This window comes from Arachis ipaensis, chromosome B9 (assembly GCF_059453495.1).
Source record: "Arachis ipaensis isolate K30076 ecotype BB chromosome B9, ASM5945349v1, whole genome shotgun sequence".
NCBI lineage: Eukaryota > Viridiplantae > Streptophyta > Magnoliopsida > Fabales > Fabaceae > Arachis > Arachis ipaensis.
Window position 1 is genome coordinate 42,592,854 of NC_142444.1, and position 26,445 is coordinate 42,619,298.

A 26,445-nucleotide genomic window follows, 5' to 3' on the forward strand; every position below is an offset into this window, starting at 1 on the left:
TATTAAAACAGAGTACAACTAAGATTTTACTAACAAAATTAAATATTAGGGTTAAGTACTAAAATCGTCCCTAAGGTCTGGGGTGAAAATCAAAATCGTCCCCGACCTTTTTTGGTTATTAAAATCATCCTCAACGTTACAAAACGTTATAAAATCGTCCTTTTCCACTTCAATTTTATTTTTTTACCATATTACCCTTCATTATTAATAAAAATAATTAAAAATAATATTAAAAAATTAAAACAAATCCCACCCCAACACCCCCCTCCCCTCCCCCCTCCGCCCTCCGCCCTCCCTCACTCCCTCCCGCCTCCCCCCTCCCTCACCTTCCCGTAACCCCCTCGGCCCACTCCCTCACTCCCCACCCCTCAACCCTCACCCCCTCCGCCCTCCGCCCTCCCTCACTCCCTCCCGTAACCCCCCTCCCTCACCCTCCCGTAACCCCCTTGGCCCACCCCTCAACCCTCACCCCCTCCGCCCTCCCTTACTCCCTCCCGCCTCCCCCCTCCCTCACCCTCCCGTAACCCCCACAGCCCACTCCCTCACCCCCACCCCTCATCCCTCACCCATCACCCCACTCCCGACTCCCTTCACTCCCTCACCCTATCAGCCCACTCTCTCACCCCCTCACCTCCTCACCCTCCCGTAACCCCCTCACCCCACTCCCGTAACCCCCTCCCCCAGAACCCACCACCAAATTCAGCAACAACAATTCCAAATTTAAGCAACAAAACTTAGCAAAAAATCAGAATAATCAAAACTCAGCAACAATAATCAACAAATTCAGCAACAACAATTCCAAATTTAAGCCAAATCACAAAAAATTAAATTATAGATATTCCATAACAAATTTCACAAAAAATTTAGAAATTATACAACAAAAATTCAGTTCACAGAAGAAGAAGAAGAAGAAGCAGAACAATGGCGGATCACAGGTGGCAGGGCGGCGGTGCAACGGTGGCAGCGGCAGCGAAGAGCGGCGGCGTCCATGAAGACCGGTGGCGGCGGCGAGGACCCTTCCCCTTCCCCCTCTTCTTCCCGAAACCCCCCTCCCCCCTCTTCTCCCTTCGCGTTCCCTTCTCCCTTTCCCCGAGGAGCAGAGCGGCAGTGGCAGCGAAGAGCGGCGGCGGTAATGAAGACCGATGGCGGGGGCGAGGAGAGAAGAAGAAGAAGAAGAAGAAGAAGAAGGTGGTGGTGGTGCGGTGCGGCAGGGCGGCAAGGCGGCGGGCGGCGGTGCAGTGGTGCAGCGGTCCCTTTCTCTCCCCCCTCCCCTTTTTTCTCGTCCCCCCTTTCTTTCTCTCCCCACCCCCAGCCCCCTTCTCTGTATCTATCCTTTCTTTCCTTTATTTTTTTTATTTTATATTTATTTTATTTTATAACTATATTTATTTTATTTTATAATTTTTTAATGAGGGGTAGTTTGGTAATAAAAAAATAAAATTGGTAAAAAGGATGATTTTAAAGCGTTTTTTAACGTTGAGGATGATTTTAATAACGAAAAAAGGTCGGGGACGATTTTGATTTTGACCCAAGACGTTAGGGACGATTTCATTACTTAACCCTAAATATTATATTTTTATAAAATTTTAAAATTTTTTATTGTAAACACTTTTTGTGATTATTATAAATATCTATCTATTCTATTATATAAAAATCGGATGTCTGCACTTAATGATGAAGCTGACATGGCATACTTCGAAGAGTGTTTCCCAATTTAATTGTTTTAATTCATTCAATACAATTTATTGTACTGATTTAATTATATCAACTAATTGATTTGATTAGATATTTAAATATTAATATAATTAATATAATTTATTATAATTTATATTACTTAATTAATTAATATAATGCAGAGTTAACAATGTCAAATGATGAGATTAAGCAGTTGTGCTTAATGGATATAGACAAGATCTTACATTCCTCTGGTAAAACCTTAAAAGACTATCTTCCTATGCCTTTAGCAACTGAAGTAGAATTTTCCTGGTTAACCGAAAGGGTTATTAGGGAAAAGCTAAACTTTAACAAGGATGATTTAAAGAAAAATGCCTCAGACATGTTAGCCAGCGCAATACCTGAGGTGAGATATGCATTCGATAAAATTGTTACAGCTGTGTATTGTGATGAATGGGAGATTTTTCTTTGTGTATGGTCATGGGGGTGCTGGAAAAACATTTCTCTGGAACCTTATGTCTGTTGAGATTCGCTCAAGGGGTGATATAGTGTTAAACGTTGCTTCGAGTGGTATTGCATCTTTACTTCTTCCCAATGGAAGAACGGCACACTCAAGGTTCAAAATACCGCTGAATATAACTGAGGATTCTGTATGTAACATCAAACCTAGTTCCCCTCAAGCAATATTGCTGTTGATAGCCAAACTTATAATTTGGGATGGGGCTCCAATGATTAGTAGGTACTGCTATGAAGCACTTGATAAATGCTTGGGTGATATCATGAGGTGTTCTCCAACATATAGCAAAGATTTGCCCTTTGGAGGAAAAGTGGTTATACTAGGTGGAGACTTTAGACAAATTCTTCCTGTCATTCTACGAAGATCGAGACAACATATCGTTCATTCAACCATGAATTCGTCTTGTCTTTGGAAGTTTTGTCAAGTGCTCAAACTAACAAAAAATATGAGATTCTCTATAGAGACGACTGCTTCAGATCAAGATGAGACAGAGCAATTTGGTGAGTGGGTATTGAAAGTTGGTGATGGTCTAATAGGTGACAATATGGATGGTGAATCTGAGATATGTCTTCCAGGAGATATTGTTATTCCTTCTTCGGACCAGGCATTTGATGAGTTGGTTCATTTTTCTTATCCAAATATTTTGGAAAACATGTCCTCAATGGATTTTTTCAAAGTAAGAACTATACTGGCTCCCACACTAGACATCGTTGAAGAGGTCAACAACCATTTGATGGCTATCATTCCTAGAGGGGAAAATTAGATCTTAGTTCGGATTCCATTTGTATGGATGAAGGGAATATGGAGAGTCAACTAGATCTCTATAGTCCTGAATTACTGAATAGCATAAATTGTTCTGGTTTGCCTCCACATAAATTAATACTTAAGGTTGGTGTTCCGGCGATGTTACTGAGGAATATTGACCAATCCAGTGGTCTTTGTAATGGTATAAGGCTACAAGTTAGAAAGCTTGGAAATCATGTCATAGAATGTGAAGTCTTAACGGGTAACAATGTTGGTCATATTGCTTTGATTCCAAGAATGAATATTGTACCAACAAATGAAACCGTCCCAGTTAGATTCCAACAAAGACAATTTTCCATAATAGTATCGTTTGCCATGACAATTAATAAGTCTCAGGGACAAACTTTATCTCATGTTGGATTGTACTTGCCCAAACCAATTTTTACACATGGCCAACTATATGTGGCACTTTCAAGAGTTAAGAGTAAGAGATGTTTAAAAGTTTTATTTATAAATCACGTAGGAATGTCTGCAAATTCAACCATCAATGTTATTTATAGAGAAGTCTTTGAAAAAATAGTATTCTAATGTAAATATTTTAATTTTATTTTAAATTCTGTATCAGTGTATAATTATTTTACTTTAAAAAATATAAAATAATTATTACTCACTTTTTTTAAGTTAAACTTTGATTTTGATAATAATTTTATAAATTTTTTAAAATAATTATTATTTTGTATTTTTGTTTTAAATATCGAAGCATATAATTTTTTTTTTACTTTTATAAATTTTTCCGTGCTCATCACGGGTTCATACACTAGTAAAGACACTAAAAATATCATTTTTAAAGATATTTACATGTGTCATATTATTATTAAATATTTTTATTGAACCGGTTAATAATTTATTTTTTAATAAACCAAAAAAAATTAGTTTATTATAGCAACAATAATAAACCCAATTGTCCTTATTATAATTATTAGATCCGGTTTGATCCGATCAATTTACACAATCTGAACTGAATCATGTTTAAATTTTTTGGTAAAAAGACAAATATATCCCTGACTTTTTATTTTGCGGACATTTAAATTCTTAAAAATTTAAAAATACAATTAGGTCTCCAGAAAAAAAATCTAACCTTATCTCATTGTCCCTGCCCAAACCCAAATCCAACCCCAATCTCTCACTAATCTCTCAAGCTGACCCGAAAAAGAAAAAAGCTTAGCCATAACGTCTCTTTCCTCTCCCTTTTCTTACTGAAGCTCGAGCTTTCATCTCTTTTCTCACTGGCTCAATCTCAAGCTCTCTCCCTCTCTTGTTTTCGGTCAAGCACTTAAGGTCCTCGTCGCTCTCTGTGTCATCAATCGTCACCATCTTGTTAGTCATCACCGTCTCGCACTCAGTCGCACTTGCATGCAAAGTTGTCGAACTCGCGAGTCTAAGTAAACTCGTGGAGCTGACCTAGACTCGACTCGCGAGTTAACTCGTAGACTCGTACGAGTTCACCTGTTATGAAGTTTATATATATATAATTCATACATAATGTATATTTACTCAATTCTAACCCTTCAAAATTAATAATATCAATCTTAAAGCACATTATAAATTATAGTAGCATACATTATAACAAATATTTTAAAATACACATTCAAATCCTCTATAATTATTCTTATACAAATACAACATAGAACACAAAAAATTAAAAATTCTAAATCTGTAATACTAAATCTTTAATTGAACATTGAACAATATCAAATAATCAAATTAACTCTAAACAAAATAATTAATTACTAATCAGCCATGAATGGATGAATCATCTGGCCATCTAACATAAACGATAAGCAATAGGCTAAAATTAGAAGCAATAAAATTTAAAAAGAAAAAAAACTAAATCAAGAAGCAAATGCTCAAAAAGAGGGCAAAAGGCATACAAAAAATAGAGGATACAAAAGAAAAGAAGGGGCAAAGTCCCAACAACAGCAGATCGAAGACAAGGGTGCAGCAGATAGTGGTGATGAGGGTGCAGCAGCAGCACGAAATGACGGCGACAAAGAGTCATGGATTTTACAACGGCGCAAACCAGAACAGAGATAGGACTGTAGGAGAAGTAGTCGTACCGTGAACGGTGATAGCATGATGGAGTTGCGGATAGTGGAGATGTGAAGAAATATAAAGTAGAGGACAACATAGGTAAAATTCACAAAGACAATGGTGCAAATCAGAGCAGAGGTAGTAGACACAGGTGAACAGCGGCAGCTCGACGGGGAACAGTGACTGCGACAGAACATGGAGAAAGTGAGACTTGAGAGAAACAATGCTGATGAGTGAGTTGTGAGTGAGTTTTCTTTCATTCTTTAGGAGTGTTATCGTAACCCTAGTAAAAAAAATATTTTTTTTTTGGTTTCAAAATGGCGCTTTTTTTAGCAAAAATGAAGAAAAACATAAACTCACTAACTCGGTCCTAAACTCACGAGTTTGTCCGAGTTTGACCGAGTCTAGCCGAGTTTACTCAGGATAGAGTCTATGTCCGAGTTAACTCGTTTCCATATCTAAACTCGTAAACTCATACGAGTTTACGAGTTAACTCGAGAGTTTAACAACAATGCTTGCATGCCTTCCCCGAGCTTGTCGTCACTGGCAAAAGAAGCAGCTGGTAGGAGTTACTAGAGCCACCGGCACAGAACGTGCAACACATCGATCCACTATTGCATACAGAGGCGGATGCGATGGCATTGATGTAGGTATGGCAGAGGCTGGAGGAGGAGCAGTTAAGCGGCGACATAAGAAGCGTTTGGGTGCAATTGAGGTAAACAATGGTATTGGAGCTTGTGATGTTGAAAGGGAGGGTACTGTTGAGCTGGATCCCTTGGTGAACCTTATCGGTGGTGACACACGTGTTCGGCAGGAGCGACACAGGACAGATGATGAGACGTTGGGACTGAGGGTTTATGGACTCGATCGGGTAAGAGTTGTTGAGCTTGTCGAAGACGAGAGTGTTAGAGGTACATCGGATCTTGTAGGCGGGGTCGCCACAGGTTGGGGTGGTGCTTAGTGGGAATGGGACGATGGCATTGCTGCACTGGGGGCATGGGGTTGCTGGTATCACGTGAGATGAAAAGAAGGGATAATAAAAGGAAGAGGAGGAGGTTGGTTGGGGATAAGAGCAGGAGATATGCCTGTTTTGCATTGGCAAAGAGCTGCTAGTTATGGGCAGACTAGAATATTTGGCATTTTGCAGTTTGTTGCTACACAATCAACACCAGCTCCTTGTCCTACTGCTCAGGTGATTGATTTTGATTATGTATTATTGTTTGTTGTTGTGTTTGAACATGGCCTAACTTCGCTAGAATTTCAGTGAAATAAAATATAAAAATAATATGACATTTCCTTTGTTTGTGTCCTGGGACGCAAGTTTAGAGAAAAAAGTATCTCCAAAAAGTGAGAATTTGGCTGCAGCTTCTGCTGACAACATAAATGCAAAGCCTGAATCCAAGCTTATTGACAGACAGGTAATACTTTAATAGTCAGTTTTGTAGGAAGCTTCTCTGTATTTTGAAATTACATTTAGGTGAATAGATAATTACTAATTAAGTATTTGGATTGGAATCATGACACTGGCCGTTGGTTGGAAAATTTAGTCATTCTTCTGCATCTAGTAATTACTGATGGATGGCATAAGTTAGTTTGAATTAGTAATAGAAGCAGCAGATATCAACAAGCCCTTATTAGCACAAGAAATGAAAATACGAACCATTTTATAATAGAAAATTTTCACACAAACATAACTTGTTAGTGGATATACCTTGTTAGTTGTTAGTGGATATCTAATAACCTTCATTCTTCAAATGTATTCAGTTTTATTCTCTATTTGTTATTTTGCAGAGATGAAGTTGTTTGTCATTGTATTTCCTATTAGCTTTGGGTACTTTGGTGCATTTAAAGTACTAGCAAACCAATTATTTAGATTAAATATCTCTAAACTTTTTTCCTGTTTAAAAAAAATCTCTCTTATAGGTGAAGGTCTTCTTTGCCATTCCTAAAACTATTGCAGCAAAAATTGAGTTGCCAGATGGAGTTGTACTTCAAGGTGTATTTTCTCCATGGAAACAAACTATGACCCTCTATGAGGTTTGTCCTTCAACAAATTTGATACTTTATTTGAGGGGAAAAATTCAATCATGAAAGTTGGAAATTTCTTGAGCTAACTATTTACTATCAGATAACTATAATTGCAATTTACAAAGAAATCCCTAGTTGTATAAAATGATTTATGTTGTATGTATGTATATTGTTGTAAACTCATGCAATACATTGTGGATGGATTTGACTGTTACTTCGCATATCCCCCATCTTTTATCAGATTAGTATTTCTTCTGGGACTGCTACTTAGCATTGTTCTTGATTTCCATGTTGATGATGCAGTTTCTCAGCTCTGCTTTGAAACAACCAGGTTTGAAGTTTGAGCTAATGCATCTGGTAGTAGTCTGACAGCAGACAATTCCTCAGTTCACTAAAGCAGGGAAGAACAGTAAAACATTGGAGGATGAGGACTTGATACCTTCAACTCTAATTAACTATCAGTTTAGTGTTTCAAGGCACTTGGTACCTTCAGCTCTAATTAAGTTCTTAAGTGGAGGCATTTTCTTTATAAGTTTTCCCAGCTATCACTTGCCAGCATCTGCCTTTCAGGCCACCTTTTCTTCTTTTGTTTTTTTCCTCAACAAATGGGCTTTCTCACCTTTCATCTGTAGTTTTTGGGCCCCAACTAATCAACTATGGCCTATTACCAATGCATGTAATAAAAAATATAATTTGATATACCAAATGAAAAAATTCATAATTTAAGCTTAGTTCTGGAAAAAAAGAAAAGCAGAATATGTTATAACTTTAACCTATTTTAACATGTTTGGTGTCTTTTGTGATGTTTATGTTTGCTGTGTTGTTACCTTATTATTTAGTAACGCGTCTTATTTTATGGCATCTTGAAGCTTGGAAAGGGTGTTGCCAAGGCACTGTCGACGATGATATGCGAAGCTGTTGTGCATAGGATAACAACAGTTGTATCAGAGTTTGTGAAAATGGTTAGTTCCTCATCAAAAAGTGAGAGTGACGGTGTAAAGATTTCGAAGAGTGCTCTAGCTGTTACACCACCATCGGACACTTTGAAACGCTTACTTGACGCCAACTCCTCAATGTGTTTGGGTGACGAACCAGTCACGAAGAAGAGGACTCTGAGGTGCAAGGGAAGAAAGCGTGGACTACCGGTCTCCGAAGTTAAGGTTTTTTATTTTTTAAATAACAAAATTTAAATACTACTAAGATAGCATTTGATGAAATTAATACACAATATATGATGTTATAGTTCACAAAGTTGCATTTACTGTGCGTCTTCCTATAAATGCTCCATTGGTTGTAGGATCGACAATTCCACATTTCTTCTTTTGAACCACATTGTATGTCTTTTGTCTCTTCAAATAATAATAACAATAAAAAATCATTGGGTAAGTTACTAAGTTTGCAATGAGTACCCTGAAAGAGTCATCCATTTCCTTCCCTTCGAAACCTAACTCACAAATAAAAAACAACCCTTGATAGTATACATCGAATGTTCCCCTTTATGTGCAATTAATACAGGAATAGTATTGTCAAATATAACTTATTTCAAGCCAGACCTATGATTTAAAAGTAGATAATGGTGTCAATTCCTGTTGGAAAACTTAATCTTTTCTTCCTAGCAAAATATATCCCAATCCATATTGTTAATCATGTTTAAATAATGAATAGCTTTTAAGAACTTTGTAAATGTCTTACTCTATTACCCTGTTATACATACTAACATACAACCATAAGACAACGCTGCATATTGGGAAGTTGGTGAAGGACACATCAGCCAAGCTAGTGATATGGATCACCATGTTGTTTATTTTTTAATGTTGTCTAATTTTATTTTAATTGTATTTCATGTATTGAACCATATTATAGTTTTTAAAGTTGCATGGTCCAACTAATTAAAAAATTGATTTAAAAACATAAAATAAAATCTGCTCCTCATATTCTCCTCTCTTTCCCACTAGATATGAGGTCCGAGCTTCACCAATGAGAGCTTTAGGCTTGTGAGTACCAGATTTTTTTCTACTCATCATATTGTGCCTGTTAGTGACATTTGAAGGCTGATTAGAATCCTGATTAGTACTAGGGAGTTAAATTTCAATTGCTGATATGGGAATTTAATTTGTTGATGTGGTGAAAAGCTGATTAGTTGAGAGAATTGTATTGAAAAATAAGTAACAACAATGCTTAAAATAATTATCATATTTTTTGAATTTGCGAAAAGAATTGTATTTTGGGAAAAAGGTTTCTCCGGGTCGTCCATGGCTTTACTATAACAATTACAATCCAAACATGGATGGGTATGACATGCCACATGTAAGTGTGCTTAAATTTTAGGATAACACTAGTATTAGAAAAATTGTTTATTTTTTATATGAAAAAAAAGTATCTGGCTGATTTTGTGTGTATACTTTGATTAAATAATTAACGTTTGACATTGTTTTTATTGTGTTTGGACCTTTTATTTCGGCCAACTAAAGAGATAAATTTTTTTTATAAAGAACTGGTCATTGCTACTTACATCTTTGGAAACGATTTGGATCCAGAGTAAGTAAAATTAATTTATTTCTCATTTTAATTGCTAATTTGTCATGTAATTATTTTTTTAACCTTTTCTAATACCATAGTATAATATTTTGATTTTATGATTTTAAGAAAGTGCTTGTTCCAAACGATTATTGTCGTGGCACACGCAAGACTCTTCTAACTATTATGCCTGGCAAGCCAATAATTGGTGATGTAAGAATTATTTCTGCAGTATTTATTTATTGTGCTTGCAAAATTATCAAATTTGGATTAGTGCAGCATAACCATGATTGTTTATACTCCATAGGTCCTTATCTTAGTTTGTTTGATACTCACCAAAGGGTCATTTGGGCCAAGAGGAAATAAATATGGCAACCAATGGTATTTGCCACTGATATTTTCCATAAGTTTATTGGTAGTTCGAAATTTAGTCCTCAATATTAATATATCTTTTCAGATAGACTAGAAATATAATAAGATTCCTCACTTAGTTCAATATTCAATGTAGCAAATTATTTTACGCCCAAAAACAGAACTATTTTGGCACAATGAAATACATCAAGGATAACTTCATAGGAGACCTTGGCGGTTTACACAAGGTTCGTTAATTTCAGTGAACATTCAATTAATTAGTACAATAATATTTCATGGCTGTTTTTGGTAAAAATGATCTTCTGAATGTTGTTGTAGATTTTTGTGCCAATTTACCTGAATGGTCATTAGTTTCTTATAGTGGTTGACTTGCTTCATGAGACCGTGTGATATCTGAACTCGTTCAAACATTGCACATTGATGCGAGAGTGTAAGAGTGTTATTGACAATGTGTTAAATTACCTTAAGAAGTTTTTATCCGACAATAGCTTTTAAGAAACATCTTCATTTAGAAACCTTCAATTTTCTAAGTATAAATTCAATGATGCAGTTATCCCGCAACAATCTACCAAATCGTAAGTTAAAAAATACGAATTTTTAAAGTACATATTCAATTTTTTGGCTGTTTGTTCTTTTATTATATTTCTTTGTTAATGTGTGCCTTAAATTGTGGCGAAGGAATGACCGTGGTATTTAGGTCACTCAATGGATGGTCTTCAGTCACTATTGGAGACCCGATAAGACATGGGTAAGAAAAATGTCATTATTAATGAAGTTATGTTTATTCCATTATCCAATACCATTGTTAATGTCTGTTAGGTTGTCAATGATTACTCAAAGATGCGACTGGCTATGGATTTGGTGAATGACGAGCATAACACAAAACGGGATATGATAAAGGAGCTTGCTGTTACTGACTAGAATAAAAAGATGCAGCAATCTATCCTTCAGACTTATGATTTTATAATGCTTGTTATTAGTAGTTATGGATTGAATTAGACCATTTTAATTTTCTTTGAAATACAATCTATTTTTATATTTTGCACTTATTTCTTTTGAACTATTTAGATACATGTTGATCTTTATATTTATAATGATTTATACATTATTTTTTGGACTATTTAGATATATGTTGATTTTTTTATTCATAATTATTTATACATTATTTCTTATGCCCATGCTATTTTATTTCTGACATTATGGCTTTGTGATGCCACATGATTTTCTTGCAGCAATTGTTTCATTTTTATTGCTTAACTGGTTATACTTTAATCCGAATTTGGTTAAAAAAATGATTGGATGCTTAGCTTTATTGTAATAAAGTGAAAAAATCATGCCTCCTTTCGGCTCTTCAAAGCTTAAATATGATTGCTCCAAATAAATAAACAATAACAACATATACACACCTCTTTCGATTATGAGGAAGGAAGACATACCAAAAAGCTATTCAATTCTCATTTATACTTTACTTCGCGCATCTATCTTGAAGATGAACACACACCTCTTTCTAGCACAATGATAATCAAATTATACCAAATTTCTCTTATAATATGTTTTCTTTTCTTGCTTTACACAACCTATATTTATGAGAGTTCGTTCTTATTCCTAAGCAAAGTGAACTATGTTTTAATACTTGGTTTCACTTAATTATGTGCCTCTATTTAGTACTGGATTCTTTTTATTTTCAAGAAAATCTTCGGATTATGAAGCTTACCCTATATATATATATATATATATGGTAACCACATCAACGTAAAATCATACCCTGTTTGAGAAAAATTATTCCAATTCCAAGCAGAGTTTGAAAAATGAAAAAAAAAAGAAAGAAAAGAATTGATAGATAGATGATGACTGCGCATCATGTTATGTTTTTCTATGCTTTTTCATATTAAAAATTAGTTTATAATGCCCAATTATTGAGTATTTATTGTGCTTAAGTTGAATATTACTTTGATTGCTTGAGTTAATAAATTTTATAGGAAATGGTGGAAAAAGAAGCAATAAAAGCACTAATAGAGGAAGCACACTCCCAAGGTGGCAAAAGAGTTGGAAACAAACTCAAAGAGAAGCAAAAGAGAATTTGCAACCCTGACCTCTTCACACTTCAAAAAGAATAACTCGAGATACAAAGCTCCAAATGAGGTGATCTCATTGCCATTGGAAAGTAGACTTCCATAGCTTTCCAAACATATATAATACTTTATGGTGGACACTGGATTTGAGGGTATAAATTGCTATTCGTTTAGCTTCACAATTTCAGCGTAAAACAAATCCCTGCACTTCGCCAAACTGACCTCTTCACCTTCAAAAAGATCATAACTTGGGCTAGAGAAGTCCAAATGATATGCTTTTAGCGGCGTTGGAAAGCTGAGATCCAGAGCTTTCCAATGATATATAATAGTCTATAGTGGTGATTCATTTTTGGGATGCAATAGACCAATCATTTAGCGAGTAAGGTTTCCCAAACCTTCAAAAGCCCAAAATGCCACTTCAATGACACTCCACATTGAGCCACTTCCAAATACTCCCATTCCTTCATTTATTCTTCAATGTTTCAAGCTCCCATGAAGAGAATTAAAATTTCACAAGTCCAAGTCAAGCCACAATTAACAATCAATCAAGGCCACAAGAATCATCTAGAAGTAATTAGGAAATTTGCATTTGATTTTAATTTCATTTGAATTTGTAATTTAGGTAGCTTATAAATAGGACTTTAGCTTCATCATTTTACACACACAATGGAGGGGTGGAGGTGACTCCACTGCCCTTTCACTCTCATTCTCTTCTCTTTTTCCATTTCTTTCATATACACTTTTGTAAATATTTAGTTATGAGCTTCTAATTTCCAACATTGGGAAAGAGAGCTCTATTGCTATTTGATGGATTAATTTGTTTTTATTCTTCTTCTTCTCTTCATTTCTCTTTGATTTACTTGAAGGATTTTTGTTCTTCATGCTTAGTATTCAATTATCTTGGAAAAGAGATTGAATGCAAATTAGGTTTCATGGGAACCTTGGAAGAGGAAACATGAAACCATGCTTGAAAATTCTTCTCACACTTGAGTAGATTTGGGTATGGATGGGATATTGTGACATTTAATCTATCCATTATTTGGGTCTAGAAAAGTGTGTGGTATAATTAGGGACCATTCTTCATCTCTTCTCATGAGCAATTAGACCAAGGAATTGGCTATTGATCAAGATTGGGGATATTGAGTTACCAAAGAATTGGGACTCAATCACTCATGATTGCCAAGAGGTCAATGAGTTGCATGATTGAAGATGAGATAAAATCAATTGATCCTAAGAATGCAATATCTCTTGATCCCAATGTTAATTTCATTCTTAATTCTTGTTATTTACTTTTTGTCTTTAATTCTTGTTATTTACTTATGCACATTTATGGCTTTCTTTATTTTTGCACATTTATGCCTTCCAAGTGTTTGTAGAAATGCTTCACTTGGTTTTACTTTCTAGTCATTTACTTTCTTACACTTTACTTTCTTGTACTTTCCATTCGTTGCAATTTACATTCTTGCACTTTGATTTTTAGCACTTTAATTTCTTGTCATTTACTTTTCTTGCACTTTATTGCTTTCCTTTACTTTCATGTCATTTACTTTTCTTGTTGCTTATCACTCAAAATTGAATTGTCTAACTAGAATAATTAATCAACTATTGCTTGCTTAATCCATTAATCCTCGTGGGATCGACCTCACTCTTGTGAGTTATTACTTGACGACAATTCGGTATACTTGCCGAAGGAATTTTTGTAGTGATATATTAATTCCACGTATCAATAGACAGATAGATAGATATCAGAAAACTATACGGTAAAATCAAGAAAAACGGCTGAATCAAGGATCATAAATTACTTAATGTTCATCAATGCTTCCAACCCTATTTTCCTTGGCCTCAATTGAACATCTTTTGTAAGGTTTGAAGTCGGTTCGACGAGTCTTGAGCTTTCCTTGTCCAAGTCATATGGTTAGCAGTCCCTCTTCCTCATTATTCTCTATACATGGCATCATTTTCTGAATACCCTAAAAAATAGAACTGCATTTCTTGCTCTCTTGGCCTTCATCCTTGATATCTATGGTTTGCTTGTTATCCCTGATGCTGTCCATTTCCTGATCCTTGTTTAGCAAATCGGGCAGAGGCGAAAAGCTTTGTGGCAACACCTCTCTGGCAAAGAGAGCCTGAAAGGCCAGTCGCCCCTGGTAATTAAGGTTTCATAAGAAAAAGCAACGCATGATTGCATTGTATTAAAATAATTTCATGAAAAGAAAATGTGATACAATGTTACCTCTTCGGAGACCTCTTTCCAAGAATCAGTAAGGTTGCTAACACTCCTACTACGACGATTACTAGATTCAATGGCTAAATTGTTAGCATCAGCTATTTCAGGCACTTCCTTCCCTTGCTCATCCTTCTCTAATGCATCAGTCTCCAATTCGCTGCTAGAGGTTGTGTTGGAACCACATGAGGATTGATCGACTGATTTTCTATCTTTTGCTTTGTTGGAATCAATGCGCTCGGATATTTCTTTATTCAACTCTTGATCAGTAGCCTTGGCCGGCCAATATCTGTTAAAGATTATTTTTTTGTTAACAAAAGAGAGAATTTCATTAATGTATTGAGGCCAAAAGAAAGCACTTGCAAGTAAAATCAATTTTTTTCTATTGAACCTTGTGAATGGTGTAATAGGGAGCCCACACAGGCTGAATAGCTTTAAATTTGTCAAAAAACTCAGATAGAAATGCAGAGAGATATCCAGTTCCAATTTTTTGCTGACAGGCAGAGAGACCGGCAACAATGGCTGACATTTTATCCTTCAATTTATCATTCTGTGTGCTCGCCCATATTAGAGCTGATGCACTTAAGTAATGCCCTGCAGGAGTGTTAAAAACACGTTATTATTAGACCAACATTGATCAGGAGAAAGAAATCCAATACTACATTGTCAAGATCCAAAAAGTGAAACAATGAACGTGTGAGGGGAAAATGGTATTCTTTTACAGATAAGAAGCATGCGATAAGTAATTAATCTGGTAGGTTGTAACAATCAGCTCCACAATTTTTTGTTCAAATTTCCCACTTATATTACAAGTACCCAAGGAGTAAATCCATGTAAGCTTTCTGTGCTTTGTTTTAGTTGGATAAAATTCCTTGAAAACTTCAACGCACTTGATCTAAAAATATTAAGAGAGGGAAGCTGTTACTTGTAGACCAAAATCTACTTAATCCAAGTGTACCAAGTACTTGGCACCATGTTATATAAGATGCTTATATGAAGAATATGTAGATTACCATTTTCGTTGGAAGATTGAGATCAAAAGATTTGTAACTGGGCCAGAAGCCATTAGTCAGAACTGTAACTGTCAAGTCTATTCCAGGGTCCACATTAGGATTATTGCTTAAATACTCCTCAAAGCTAGTTTGATTCTCCTTTGCCAGTGTCAAGTTTGTAACCTGGTGGAAGCAAAAAGCAACATAATTTTTAGTTGACCAGCCAAAAAGAGATAAACATGGTATATGTAAAGAACCTATCATTCCTTCCATCTTTGATGTAAACTGTCCACCACATTGTTGCTTCAATTTGGCCTTCATGATCATCGTTGGCACTCGTAAAAAAGAAGTCTTCAAGTAAGCTTCTTCCTGAAAGTAAGCAATTATAATGAAACAATTGCGAAAGAAGAACAACATCAAATTAACCTAGGTAATAACAAAAACTGAAGAAGCCAAGAGCACAAAATAGGTTCGAGCAGAGAACATACCCGTCTATAAATAAGCAGAGAACATACCCGTCAAAAGAGCATCACCTTCAATAAATAGAAAAGCATTTCCAGACCTCATCAACAATATCATTGCCAATCCCTGACATAGAAAATAGAGCCAACCGATCTTCATATGCACTGACAGCAACAAAACAACCACTGCAAAAAGTCAAACATAAGAATTGAAAATATTCGCAATAGTTTACACACTTTGCATTTGTCCATTTTAACATGGTGCATTATATTTTGAAAGCACATTATTATCCAGATTCCAGATAACTAGAAAACTATACATCCATTCTATTAATAACAGATATCACTTATATTAGTAAGTGAAACCATATGGAATAAATAAGACAGTAGCATATATATATATATATATATATATATATATATATACCAGATAAAATATTACTTAGAATCAACTGCTAGCAATCTTTCAGGGAGACCAATTGAACAAATCTCAGTACTTAAAATCCATGAATTTCAATGAGTTCCTTAATACAGATAGACCAGTTTTGCCAAAGCCTATAAACATTATTGGTTGTTTGGGTGGATTGGTCTATTAATACACCTTCCATTTTAAATTCAAATAAACACTTTAATCTTTTCTCAAATCATCATAAGAGACCCTTTTGAATGTTAGAATGAATAAGAATAAACAATAATCTGATATGGGCTATTTACATTTTCCTTTTGCAATTAAAAAGTCTTCAAACAGAAACCTGAACAACTGAGTATATGAACTTCAAAAAATAGAGCAAATTCTAACTTAGTCAGGTTAACTATATAAATCAACAACTATTGAATCCTTATGCACATTTCAGTAGAGTCTAGTGTCTATTTATTAAATTTACCCATAAGAAAATATCTAAAAATTTAATAATAAAAATTTTATATCAACCTCAATGCACTACTATTTGAAATTCAAAAATTTAAACAACATCTTAAAATATACTCTCATCACACTATAGAAGTATATGGTACTGCATCCCATTAAACTTTGAAATTTGTCCTTGTTGTACAACCTGTTCTCCACTGTACAAATAAATTTGAGAGAAAAAGAAAGGACTTTAGCGAATCATAATGTGATATCAAATAATTTAAAAATTACTAAACAGTAAGAATTAACAATGCAATAATTAATTTCTTATTATTCATACCTGTAATAGCCACTGATGACTTCCATATGGTAGGATGGGAGCCCTATGGCTATTAATCAATCCTAAATCACCTAGCCCAAATCCTAGCTGTACAGATGCATTTACTTTTGTATTTGGCACTGCTGATGTCCCTTAAGAAGCCATAGGGTCCTTGGGAAGCTCCTATGAAAAAAATGATACATACAATCAACATTGCTATCAAGTATAACTATAACATAGAATTTACAAGTTTATTTTAATTCAAGTAACCACTATGGCAATATTGTATCTTACTGACCTCTTCTGTACCAAAGCTAGTTTGTGTGTCAATACTAGTCTTATCACCCGAATCGTCACCGTCATTTCTCACAAGACAATTCTTCTTCATATGACCAGCACGGTTGCATTTAGTGCATCTCCGTTTACCTCTCTCTCTTTTTTTTTCCCTTGGGTGCACCTTTTGTCTTGACTATTGAAAGGTCACCAACAGGGTCGGCATGGGAGAATCACTTGTTTGTCTTTTCAAGAAAGATTTTTGCTCTAGTGTTTTAGTCCAACGACAGACTTCATTCATAGTGTCATGGAAAGAAGGATCATCTTGAGCTCCTAAGAATACCATCCACGTAACTGCCACTGAAAATGCGCCATAACGCATTAAAAGTTCTCTTTCTCTGTCTTGTGCAGTGCCCCTAGCAAAATTTTCATCCAGCTACTTTTTGGTATCCTTCGACCATCTTTTCAAAAGAAGACTATCTGACAACTTCTGTAAACCTACCATTTTCATGGCACAAAACATATGGCTGCAAGGAATGCCTTCACTACTTGATGAGCGGATAATTTATACGCTTTTTGACATTGTTTTTAGTATGTTTTTAGTAGGATCTAGTTACTTTTAGGGATATTTTCATTAGTTTTTATGTTAAATTCACATTTCTGGACTTTACTATGAGTTTGTGTGTTTTTCTGTGATTTCAGGTATTTTCTGGCTGAAATTGAGGGACTTGAGCAAAAATCAGATTCAGAGGTTGAAGAAGGACTGCTGATGCTGTTGGATTCTGACCTCCCTGCACTTAAAGTAGATTTTCTGGAGCTACAGAACTCGAAATGGCGTGCTTCCAATTGCGTTGGAAAGTAGACATCCAGGGATTTCCAGAAATATATAATAGTCCATACTTTGGCCAAGAATAGATGACACAAACTGGCGTTCAACGCCAGCTCTCTGCCCAATTCTGGCGGCCAGCGCCAGAAAAGGATCCAAAACCAGAGTTGAACGCCCAAACTGGCACAAATGCTGGCGTTCAACTCCAAGAAGGACCTCTACACGTGCAACACTCAAGCTCAGCCCAAGCACATACCAAGTGGGCCCCGGAAGTGGATTTATGCATCAATTACTTACTTCTGTAAACCATATTAGCTAGTTTACTATAAATAGGACATTTAACTATTGTATTAGATATCTTTTGATCCTGGATTGTATCTTTTGATCACTTTTAGATCTCTAGACCTCCATGGGAGGCTGGCCACTCGGCCATCCTTACCCTCTATTCACTTATGTATTTTCAACGGTAGAATTTCTACACTCCATAGATTAAGGTGTGGAGCTCTGCTGTTCCTCAAAGATTAATGCAAAGTACTACTGTTTTCTATTCAATTCTTCTTATTTCGCTTCTAAGATATTCATTCGCACTTCAACCTGAATGTGATGAACGTGACAATCATCATCATTCCCTATGAACGTGTGCCTGACAACCACTCCCGTTCTACATTAGATTGAATGAGTATCTCTTAGATCTCTTAATCGGAATCTTCGCGGTGTAAGCTAGAATGATGGCGGCATTCAAGAGAATCCGGAAGGTCTAAACCTTGTCTGTGGTATTCCGAGTAGGATTCAATGATTGAATGACTGTGACGAGCTTCAAACTCGCGATTGCCGGGCGTAGTGACAGACGCAAAAGGATAGTAAATCCTATTCCAGCATGATCGAGAACCAACAGATGAATAGCCGTGCTGTGACAGGGTGCGTTGACCATTTTCACTGAGAGGATAGGATGAAACCATTGACAAGGGTGATGCCTCTAGACGATTAGCCGTGCCGTGACAGGGCATTTGGATCATTTTCCCGAGAGAAGACCGAAAGTAGCCATTGACAATGGTGATGTATCACATAAAGCCAGCCATAGAAAGGAGTAAGACTGATTGGATGAAGATAGCAGGAAAGCAGAGGTTCAGAGGAACGAAAGCATCTCTATTCGCTTATCTGAAATTCTCACCAATGAATTACATAAGTATTTCTATCCCTATTTTATTAATTATTTTTGAAAAGCCCATTACTATTTTATATCCGCCTGACTGAGATTTACAAGGTGACCATAGCTTGCTTCATACCAACAATCTCTGTGGGATTCGACCCTTACTCACGTAAGGTATTACTTGGACGACCCAGTGCACTTGTTGGTTAGTTGTGCGAAGTTGTGAACCATGGTATTGGCATCATGTGTTTGGCGCCATTACCAGGGAAAGAAAGAGCAATGAATTTTACATAATAAAAGTGTAATCACAATTTCTGCGCACCAAGTTTTTGGCGCCGTTGCCGGGGATTGTTCGAGTTTGGACAACTGACGGTTCATCCTGTTGCTCAGATTAGGTAATTTTCTTTTTTGTTTTGTTTTCAAAAATTTTCCAAAAATCTTTCAAAAGTGTTTTCTTTTGTTTTCGAAAAAAAAAATTTATTCAAAATTTTTAAAGAATGAATCCTAGTGTTTCATGAAGCATGTGAAGCCTGGCTGGCTGTAAAGCCATGTCTAAATTCTTTTGGACTGAGGCTTCCACTCATAAGTATATGAAGTTGGATGAAATATCAGCTGTTGTATACATGAGAGGTATCTATGTTTGCTGAAGCTTGGCTGGCCATTGGCCATGTCTAGTGTTTTGGACCGGAGCTTTCATTGAAAGCTTGGCTGGCTAGTGAGCCATGTCTAATTCCTGGACTGAAGCCGTAGACTAAGAATGCAAGATTCCTGGAATTCAGATTAAAAATTTTGGAATCCTTATTTTCCTTTTTCAATTAATTTTCGAAAAATCCAAAAAAATTAGAAAATCATAAAAATAAAAAAAAATATTTTTCTGTTTCTTGTTTGAGTCTTGAGTCATGTTATAAGTTTGGTGTCAATTGCATGTGCATCTTGCATTTTTTTTCGAAAATTTCATGCATTCATATTGTTCTTCATGATCTTCAAGTTGTTCTTGATAAGTCTTCTTGTTTGGTCTTTGCATTTGCATGTTTTGTGTCTTTTCTTGTTTTTCATATGCATTCTTGAATTCTTAGTGTCTAAGCATTAAAGAATTCTAAGTTTGGTGTCTTGCATGTTTTCTTTGCATTAAAAATTTTTCAAAAATATGTTCTTGATGTTCATCATGATCTTCATAGTGTTCTTGGTGTTCATCTTGACATTCATAGCATTCTTGCATGCATCACATGTTTTGATCTAAAATTCTCATGCATTGCATAATTTTCATGTTTTTCTCTCTCATAATAAAAAATTCAAAAATCAAAAAAATATCTTTCCCTCTTTTCTCTCATAATTTCGAAAATTAGATTTGACTTTTTCAAAACTTTTTAAAATTTAGTTGTTTTTATGAGTCAAATCAAATTTTCAATTTAAAAATCTCATCTTTTTCAAAATCTTTTTCAAAAATCAAATCTTTTTCAAATTTCTTAGTTATTTTCGAAAATTCTAAAAACATTTTTCAAAAATATTTTTCTTATATCAAATTTTCGAAAATAACATCACCAATTAATGTTTTGATTCAAAAATTTCAAGTTTGTTACTTACTTGTTAAGAAAGTTTCAAACTTTAAGTTCTAGAATCATATCTTGTGATTTCTTGTGAATCAAGTCATTAATTGTGATTTTAAAAAAAAATCAAATCTTTTTCAAAAACTAATTTCAATCATATCTTTTCAAAAATATCTTCTTATCTTATCTTTTTCAAAAATTTGATTTCAAAATATCTTTTCTAACTCCCTAACTTCTTATCCTTTCAAATTTGTTTCAACTAACTAACTAACTTTTTGTTTGTTTCTTATCTTTTTCAAAACCACCTAACTAACTCTCTCTCTCTCTAATTTTCGAAAATATCTCCTCTCTTTTTCAAAATTTCTTTTTAATTAATTAATTATTTTAAATTTTAATTTTAATTTTCGAAAATTACTAACATTTTTCAAAAACTATTTTCGAAAATCACTAACTCTTTTTTCAAAAATAATTTTCGAAAATTCTCTTCTCTCTCATCTCCTTCTATTTGTTTATTCATCTACTAACATCTCTCCCTCACTCACAAAAAAAAAAGAGGATCTCTATTATTATTATTTTTCTATGCCCTCTTCTTTGTCATATGAGCAGGAGCAAGGACAAGAACATTCTTGTGGAAGCAGATCCAGAACCTGAAAGGACTCTGAAAAGGAAACTAAGAGAAGCTAAAATACAACAATCCAGAGATAATCTTTCAGAAATTTTCGAACAGGAAGAGGAGATGGCAGCCAAAAATAATAATAATGAAAGGAGGATGCTTGGTGACTTTACTGCACCTAATTCCAATTAACATGGAAGAAGCATCTCCATTCCTGCCATTGGAGCAAACAACTTTGAGCTGAAACCTCAATTAGTTTCTCTGATGCAGCAAAACTGCAAGTTTCATGGACTTCCATCTGAAGATCCTTTTCAGTTCTTAACTGAATTCTTGCAGATATGTGATACTGTTAAGACTAATGGAGTAGATCCTGAAGTCTACAGGCTCATGCTTTTCCCTTTTGCTATAAGAGACAGAGCTAGAATATGGTTGGATTCTCAACCTAAAGACAGCCTGAACTCTTGGGATAAGCTGGTCAAGGCTTTCCTAGCCAAGTTCTTTCCTCTTCAAAAGCTGAGCAAGCTTAGAGTGGATGTTCAAACCTTCAGACAGAAAGAAGGTGAATCCCTCTATGAAGCTTGGGAGAGATACAAAGGACTGACCAAAAAGTGTCCTTCTGACATGCTTTCAGAATGGACCATCCTGGATATATTCTATGATGGTCTGTCTGAGTTATCTAAGATGTCATTGGATACCTCTGCAGGTGGATCCATTCACCTAAAGAAAATGCCTGCAGAAGCTCAAGAACTCATTGACATGGTTGCAAATAACCAGTTCATGTACACTTCTGAAAGGAATCCTGTGAATAATGGGACGCCTATGAAGAAGGGAGTTCTTGAAATTGATACTCTGAATGCCATATTGGCTCAGAACAAAATATTGACTCAACAAGTCAATATGATCTCTCAGAGTCTGAATGGAGTGCAAGCTGCATCCAACAGTACTCAAGAGGCTTCTTATGAAGAAGAAGCTTATGATCCTGAGAACCCTGCAATAGCAGAGGTGAATTACTTAGGTGAACCTTATGGAAACACCTATAACTCATCATGGAGAAATCATCCAAATTTCTCATGAAGGATCAAAAGCCTCAACAAGGCTTTAATAATGGTGGAAGAAACAGGTTTAGCAATAGCAAGCCTTTTCCATCATCCACTCAGCAACAGACAGAGAATTCTGAGCAGAATCCATCTAGCTTAGCAAACTTAGTCTCTGATCTATCCAAGGCCACTGTAAGTTTCATGAATGAAACAAGGTCTTCCATTAGAAATTTGGAAGCACAAGTGGGCCAGCTGAGTAAAAGGATCACTGAAATCCCTCCTAGCACTCTCCCAAGCAATACAAAAGAAAATCCAAAAGGAGAGTGCAAGGCCATTGACATAACCAAAATGGCCGAACCCAATGAGGGAGAGGAGGACGTGAATCCCAAGGAGGAAGACCTCCTGGGACGTCCAGTGATCAATAAGGAGCTTCCCTCTGAGGAACCAAAGGACTCTGAGGCTCATCTAGAGACCATAGAGATTTCATTGAACCTCCTTATGCCCTTCATGAGCTCTGATGAGTATTCCTCTTCTGAAGAGAATGAGGATGTTACTAAAGAGCAAACTGCCAAGTTTCTTGGTGTAATCATGAAGCTGAATGCCAAATTATTTGGCATTGATACTTGGGAAGTTGAACCTCCCCTGTTCATCAATGAACTAAGTGATCTGGATCAACTGACATTGCCTCAGAAGAGACAGGATCCTGGAAAGTTCATAATACCTTGTACTATAGGCACCATGATCTTCAAGGCTCTGTGTGACCTTGGTTCAGGGATAAACCTCATGCCCCTCTCTGTAATAGAGAAACTGGGAATCTATGGGGTGCAAGCTGCTAAATTCTCATTAGAGATGGCAGACAATTCAAGAAAATAGGCTTATGGACAAGTAGAGGACGTGTTAGTAAAGGTTGAAGGCCTTTACATCCCTGCTGCTTTCATAGTCCTGGATACTGGAAAGGAAGAGGATGAATCCATCATCCTAGGAAGACCTTTCCTAGCCACAGCAAGAGCTGTGATTGATGTGGACAGAGGAGAATTAATCCTTCAATTGAATGAGGACAACCTTGTGTTTACAACTCAAGGATCTCTCTCTGCATCCATGGAGAGGAAGCAGAAAAAGCTTCTCTTAAAGCAGAGTCAACCAAAGCCCCCACAGTCAAACTCTAAGTTTGGTGTTGGGAGGCCACAACCAAACTCTAAGTTTGGTGTTGAACTCTCATATCCAAACTCTAAGTTTGGTGTAGGAGAGTCTCAACAATGCTCTGAACATCTGTGAGGCTCCATGAGAGCCCACTGTCAAGCTATTGACATTAAAGAAGCGCTTGTTGGGAGGCAACCCAATTTTTTATTTATCTAACTATATTTTTCTTAGTTATATGTCTTTATAGGTTCATGATCATGTGGAGTCACAAAATAAACAAAAAAATTAAAAACGAAATAAAAAACAGCAGAAGAAAAATCACACCCTGGAGGAAGCATCTGTCTGGCGTTCAACGCCAGAACAGAGTATGGTTCTGGTGCTGAACGCCCAAAAAGGGCAGCATCCTGGCACTGAACGCCCAGAACAAGCATGGTTCTGGCGTTCAACGCCAGAAATGGCTAGTAAATGGGCGTTGAACGCCCAAAATGGGCACCAACCTGGTGCTGAACGCCCAGAGTTGTGTGCAAGGGCATTTTGCATGCCTAAATTGGTGCAGGGATGTAAATGCCTTGACACCTCAAGATCTGTGGACCCCACAGGATCCCCACCTACCTTTGCTCACTTCTTCTCACCTCTCTTTCACACAATCCCATAAACACCTTTCCCCAAAAACCCTTCACCAATCACCTCAATCTCTCTTCCCCATCAACTCTTCACCACTCACATCCATCCACTCTTCCCCATAAACCTACCTCACAAACTCCACCTACCTTCAAAATTCAAAACCAATTTCCCACCCAAACCCACCCTAAATGACCGAACCTTAACCCCCTCCCTCCCCTATATATAGCCCTCCATTCTTCCTCATATTCACACAACACAACCCTCTCCTCTCTACTTGGCCGAAACACACTTCATCCCTCTTCTCCATATTTTCTTCTTCTTCTTCCTCTATTCTTTCTTTTATTGCTCGAGGGCGAGCAATATTCTAAGTTTGGTGTGGTAAAAGCATAAGCTTTTTGTTTTTCCATTACCATTGATGGCACCTAAGACCGGAGAATCCTCTAGAAAGGGGAAAGGGAAGACAAAAGCTTCCACCTCCGAGTCATGGGAGATGGAAAGGTTCATCTCCAAAGCCCATCAAGACCACTTCTATGATGTTGTGGCCAAGAAGAAGGTGATCCCTGAAGTCCCTTTCAAACTCAAAAGAAATGAGTATCCGGAGATCCGACATGAAATTCAAAGAAGAGGTTAGGAAGTTCTAACAAATCCCATCCAACAAGTCGGCATCCTAATGGTTCAAAAGTTCTATGCCAATGCATGGATCACCAAGAACCATGATCAAAGTAAGAACCCGGATCCAAAGAACTACGTTACAATGGTTCGGGGGAAATACTTAGATTTTAGTCCGGAAAATGTGAGGTTGGCGTTTAACTTGCCTATGATGCAAGGAGATGAATGCCCCTACACTAGAAGGGTCAACTTTAATCAAAGGTTGGACCAAGTCCTTATGGACATATGTGTGGAAGGAGCTCAATGGAAGATTGACTCCAAAGGCAAGCCGGTTCAACTAAGAAGATTGGACCTCAAGCCTGTGGCTAGAGGATGGTTGGAATTCATCTAATGCTCCATCATCCCCACTAGCAACCGATCTGAAGTTACTGTGGATCGAGTCATCATGATTCATAGCATCATGATTGGAGAGGAAATAGAAGTTCATGAAGTCATCTCTAATGAACTCTACAAAATAGCCGAAAAGTCATCCCCCATGGCAAGGCTAGCTTTTCCTCACCTTATTTGCCATCTATGTTACTCAGCTGGAGCTTTCATAGAAGGAGACATTCCTATTAAGGAAGAGAAGCCCATCACTAAGAAAAAGATGGAGCAAGCAAGAGAGCCCATTCATGGAGCTCAAGAGGCGCAGGAAGCTCATCACCATGAGATCCCGGAAATGCCTCAGATGCATCTTCCTCCACAAAACTATTGGGAGAAAATCAACACCTCCCTAGGAGAATTAAGTGCCAACATGGGACAATTAAGGGTGGAACATCAAGAGCACTCCATCATGCTTCATGAAATAAGAGAAGATCAAAAAGCAATGAGGGAGGAGCAACAAAGACAAGGAAGAGACATAGAAGAGCTCAAGGACATCATTGGTTCCTTAAGAAGGAAACGCCACCATCACTAAGGTGGACTCATTCCTTGTTCTTACTTTCTCTGTTTTTTGTTTTCTATATTATGTGCTTATCTATGTTTGTGTCTTCATTACATGATCATTAGTAGTTAGTAACATTGTCTTAAAGTTATGAATGTCCTATGAATCCATCACCTCTCTTAAATAAAAAATGTTTTAATTCAAAAGAACAAGAAGTACATGAGTTTTGAATTTATCCTTGAACTTAGCTTAATTATATTGATGTGGTGACAATGCTTCTTGTTTTCTGAATGTATGCTTGAACAGTGCATATGTCTTTTGAAGTTGTTGTTTAAGAATGTTAAATATGTTGGCTCTTGAAAGAATGATGACTAGGAGACATGTTATTTGATAATCTAAAAAATCATAAAAATGATTCTTGAAGCAAGAAAAAGCAGCAAAGAACAAAGCTTGCAGAAAAAAAATAGAAATAGCGAAAAAAAATAGAAAAAGAAAAGCAAGCAGAAAAAGCCAAAAGCTCTTAAAACCAAGAGGCAAGAGCAAAAAGCCAATAACCCTTAAAACCAAAAGGCAAGGGTAAATAAAAAGGATCCCAAGGCTTTGAGCATCAGTGGATAGGAGGGCCTAAAGGAATAAAATCCTGGTCTAAGCGGCTAAACCGAGCTGTCCCTAACCATGTGCTTGTGGCGTGTAGGTGTCAAGTGAAAACTTGAGACTGAGCAGTTAAAGTTAAGGTCCAAAGCAAAAAAAAAGAGTCTGCTTAAGAACCCTGGACACCTCTAATTGGGGACTTTAGCAAAGCTGAGTCACAATCTGAAAAGGTTCACCCAATTATGTGTCTGT

The 26,445-nt window shown here is 36.4% G+C and overlaps 2 protein-coding genes, 1 non-coding gene and 2 pseudogenes across 3 annotated transcripts; 2 read left to right on the top strand and 3 right to left on the bottom strand.

Annotated features, from left to right (window-relative positions):
* The first annotated feature begins 921 nt into the window (after positions 1 to 921).
* Positions 922 to 2,954, top strand: LOC107615522 (uncharacterized). Its single transcript, XM_088498938.1, has 4 exons — positions 922 to 998; positions 1,101 to 1,249; positions 1,857 to 1,999; positions 2,112 to 2,954. Exons 1-4 carry the CDS (start codon positions 922 to 924, stop codon positions 2,952 to 2,954), a joined length of 1,212 nt encoding a protein of 403 aa, XP_088355064.1.
* Positions 2,955 to 2,977: 23 nt separating this feature from the next.
* LOC148544453 (uncharacterized) lies at positions 2,978 to 3,523 on the top strand. Its single transcript, XM_088498939.1, has one exon. The coding sequence runs from the start codon at positions 2,978 to 2,980 to the stop codon at positions 3,521 to 3,523; it is 546 nt and encodes a 181-aa protein (XP_088355065.1).
* A 2,005-nt stretch (positions 3,524 to 5,528) lies between these two features.
* LOC148544454 (wall-associated receptor kinase-like 20 pseudogene) lies at positions 5,529 to 6,166 on the bottom strand (annotated as a pseudogene).
* Positions 6,167 to 13,817: 7,651 nt separating this feature from the next.
* LOC110266827 (protein LATE ELONGATED HYPOCOTYL pseudogene) lies at positions 13,818 to 19,772 on the bottom strand (annotated as a pseudogene).
* Positions 19,773 to 21,789: 2,017 nt separating this feature from the next.
* LOC148544455 (small nucleolar RNA R71) lies at positions 21,790 to 21,897 on the bottom strand. Its single transcript, XR_015901993.1, has one exon. It is a non-coding gene; the product is annotated as a small nucleolar RNA R71 (small nucleolar RNA).
* Positions 21,898 to 26,445: the final 4,548 nt, after the last annotated feature.

What these genes read in the sequence shown, in the direction of transcription:
- LOC107615522 (XM_088498938.1), top strand. Translation starts at nt 922, where the DNA reads ATGGCGGATCACAGGTGGCAGGGCGGCGGTGCAACGGTGGCAGCGGCA. An exon ending in GGCGGCGTCCATGAAGACCG is followed by an intron (nt 999 to 1,100) that starts GTGGCGGCGGCG and finishes CCCGAGGAGCAG; the next exon opens with AGCGGCAGTGGCAGCGAAGA. An exon ending in TTTCCTGGTTAACCGAAAGG is followed by an intron (nt 2,000 to 2,111) that starts GTTATTAGGGAA and finishes AAATTGTTACAG; the next exon opens with CTGTGTATTGTGATGAATGG.
- LOC148544453 (XM_088498939.1), top strand. Translation starts at nt 2,978, where the DNA reads ATGGATGAAGGGAATATGGAGAGTCAACTAGATCTCTATAGTCCTGAA.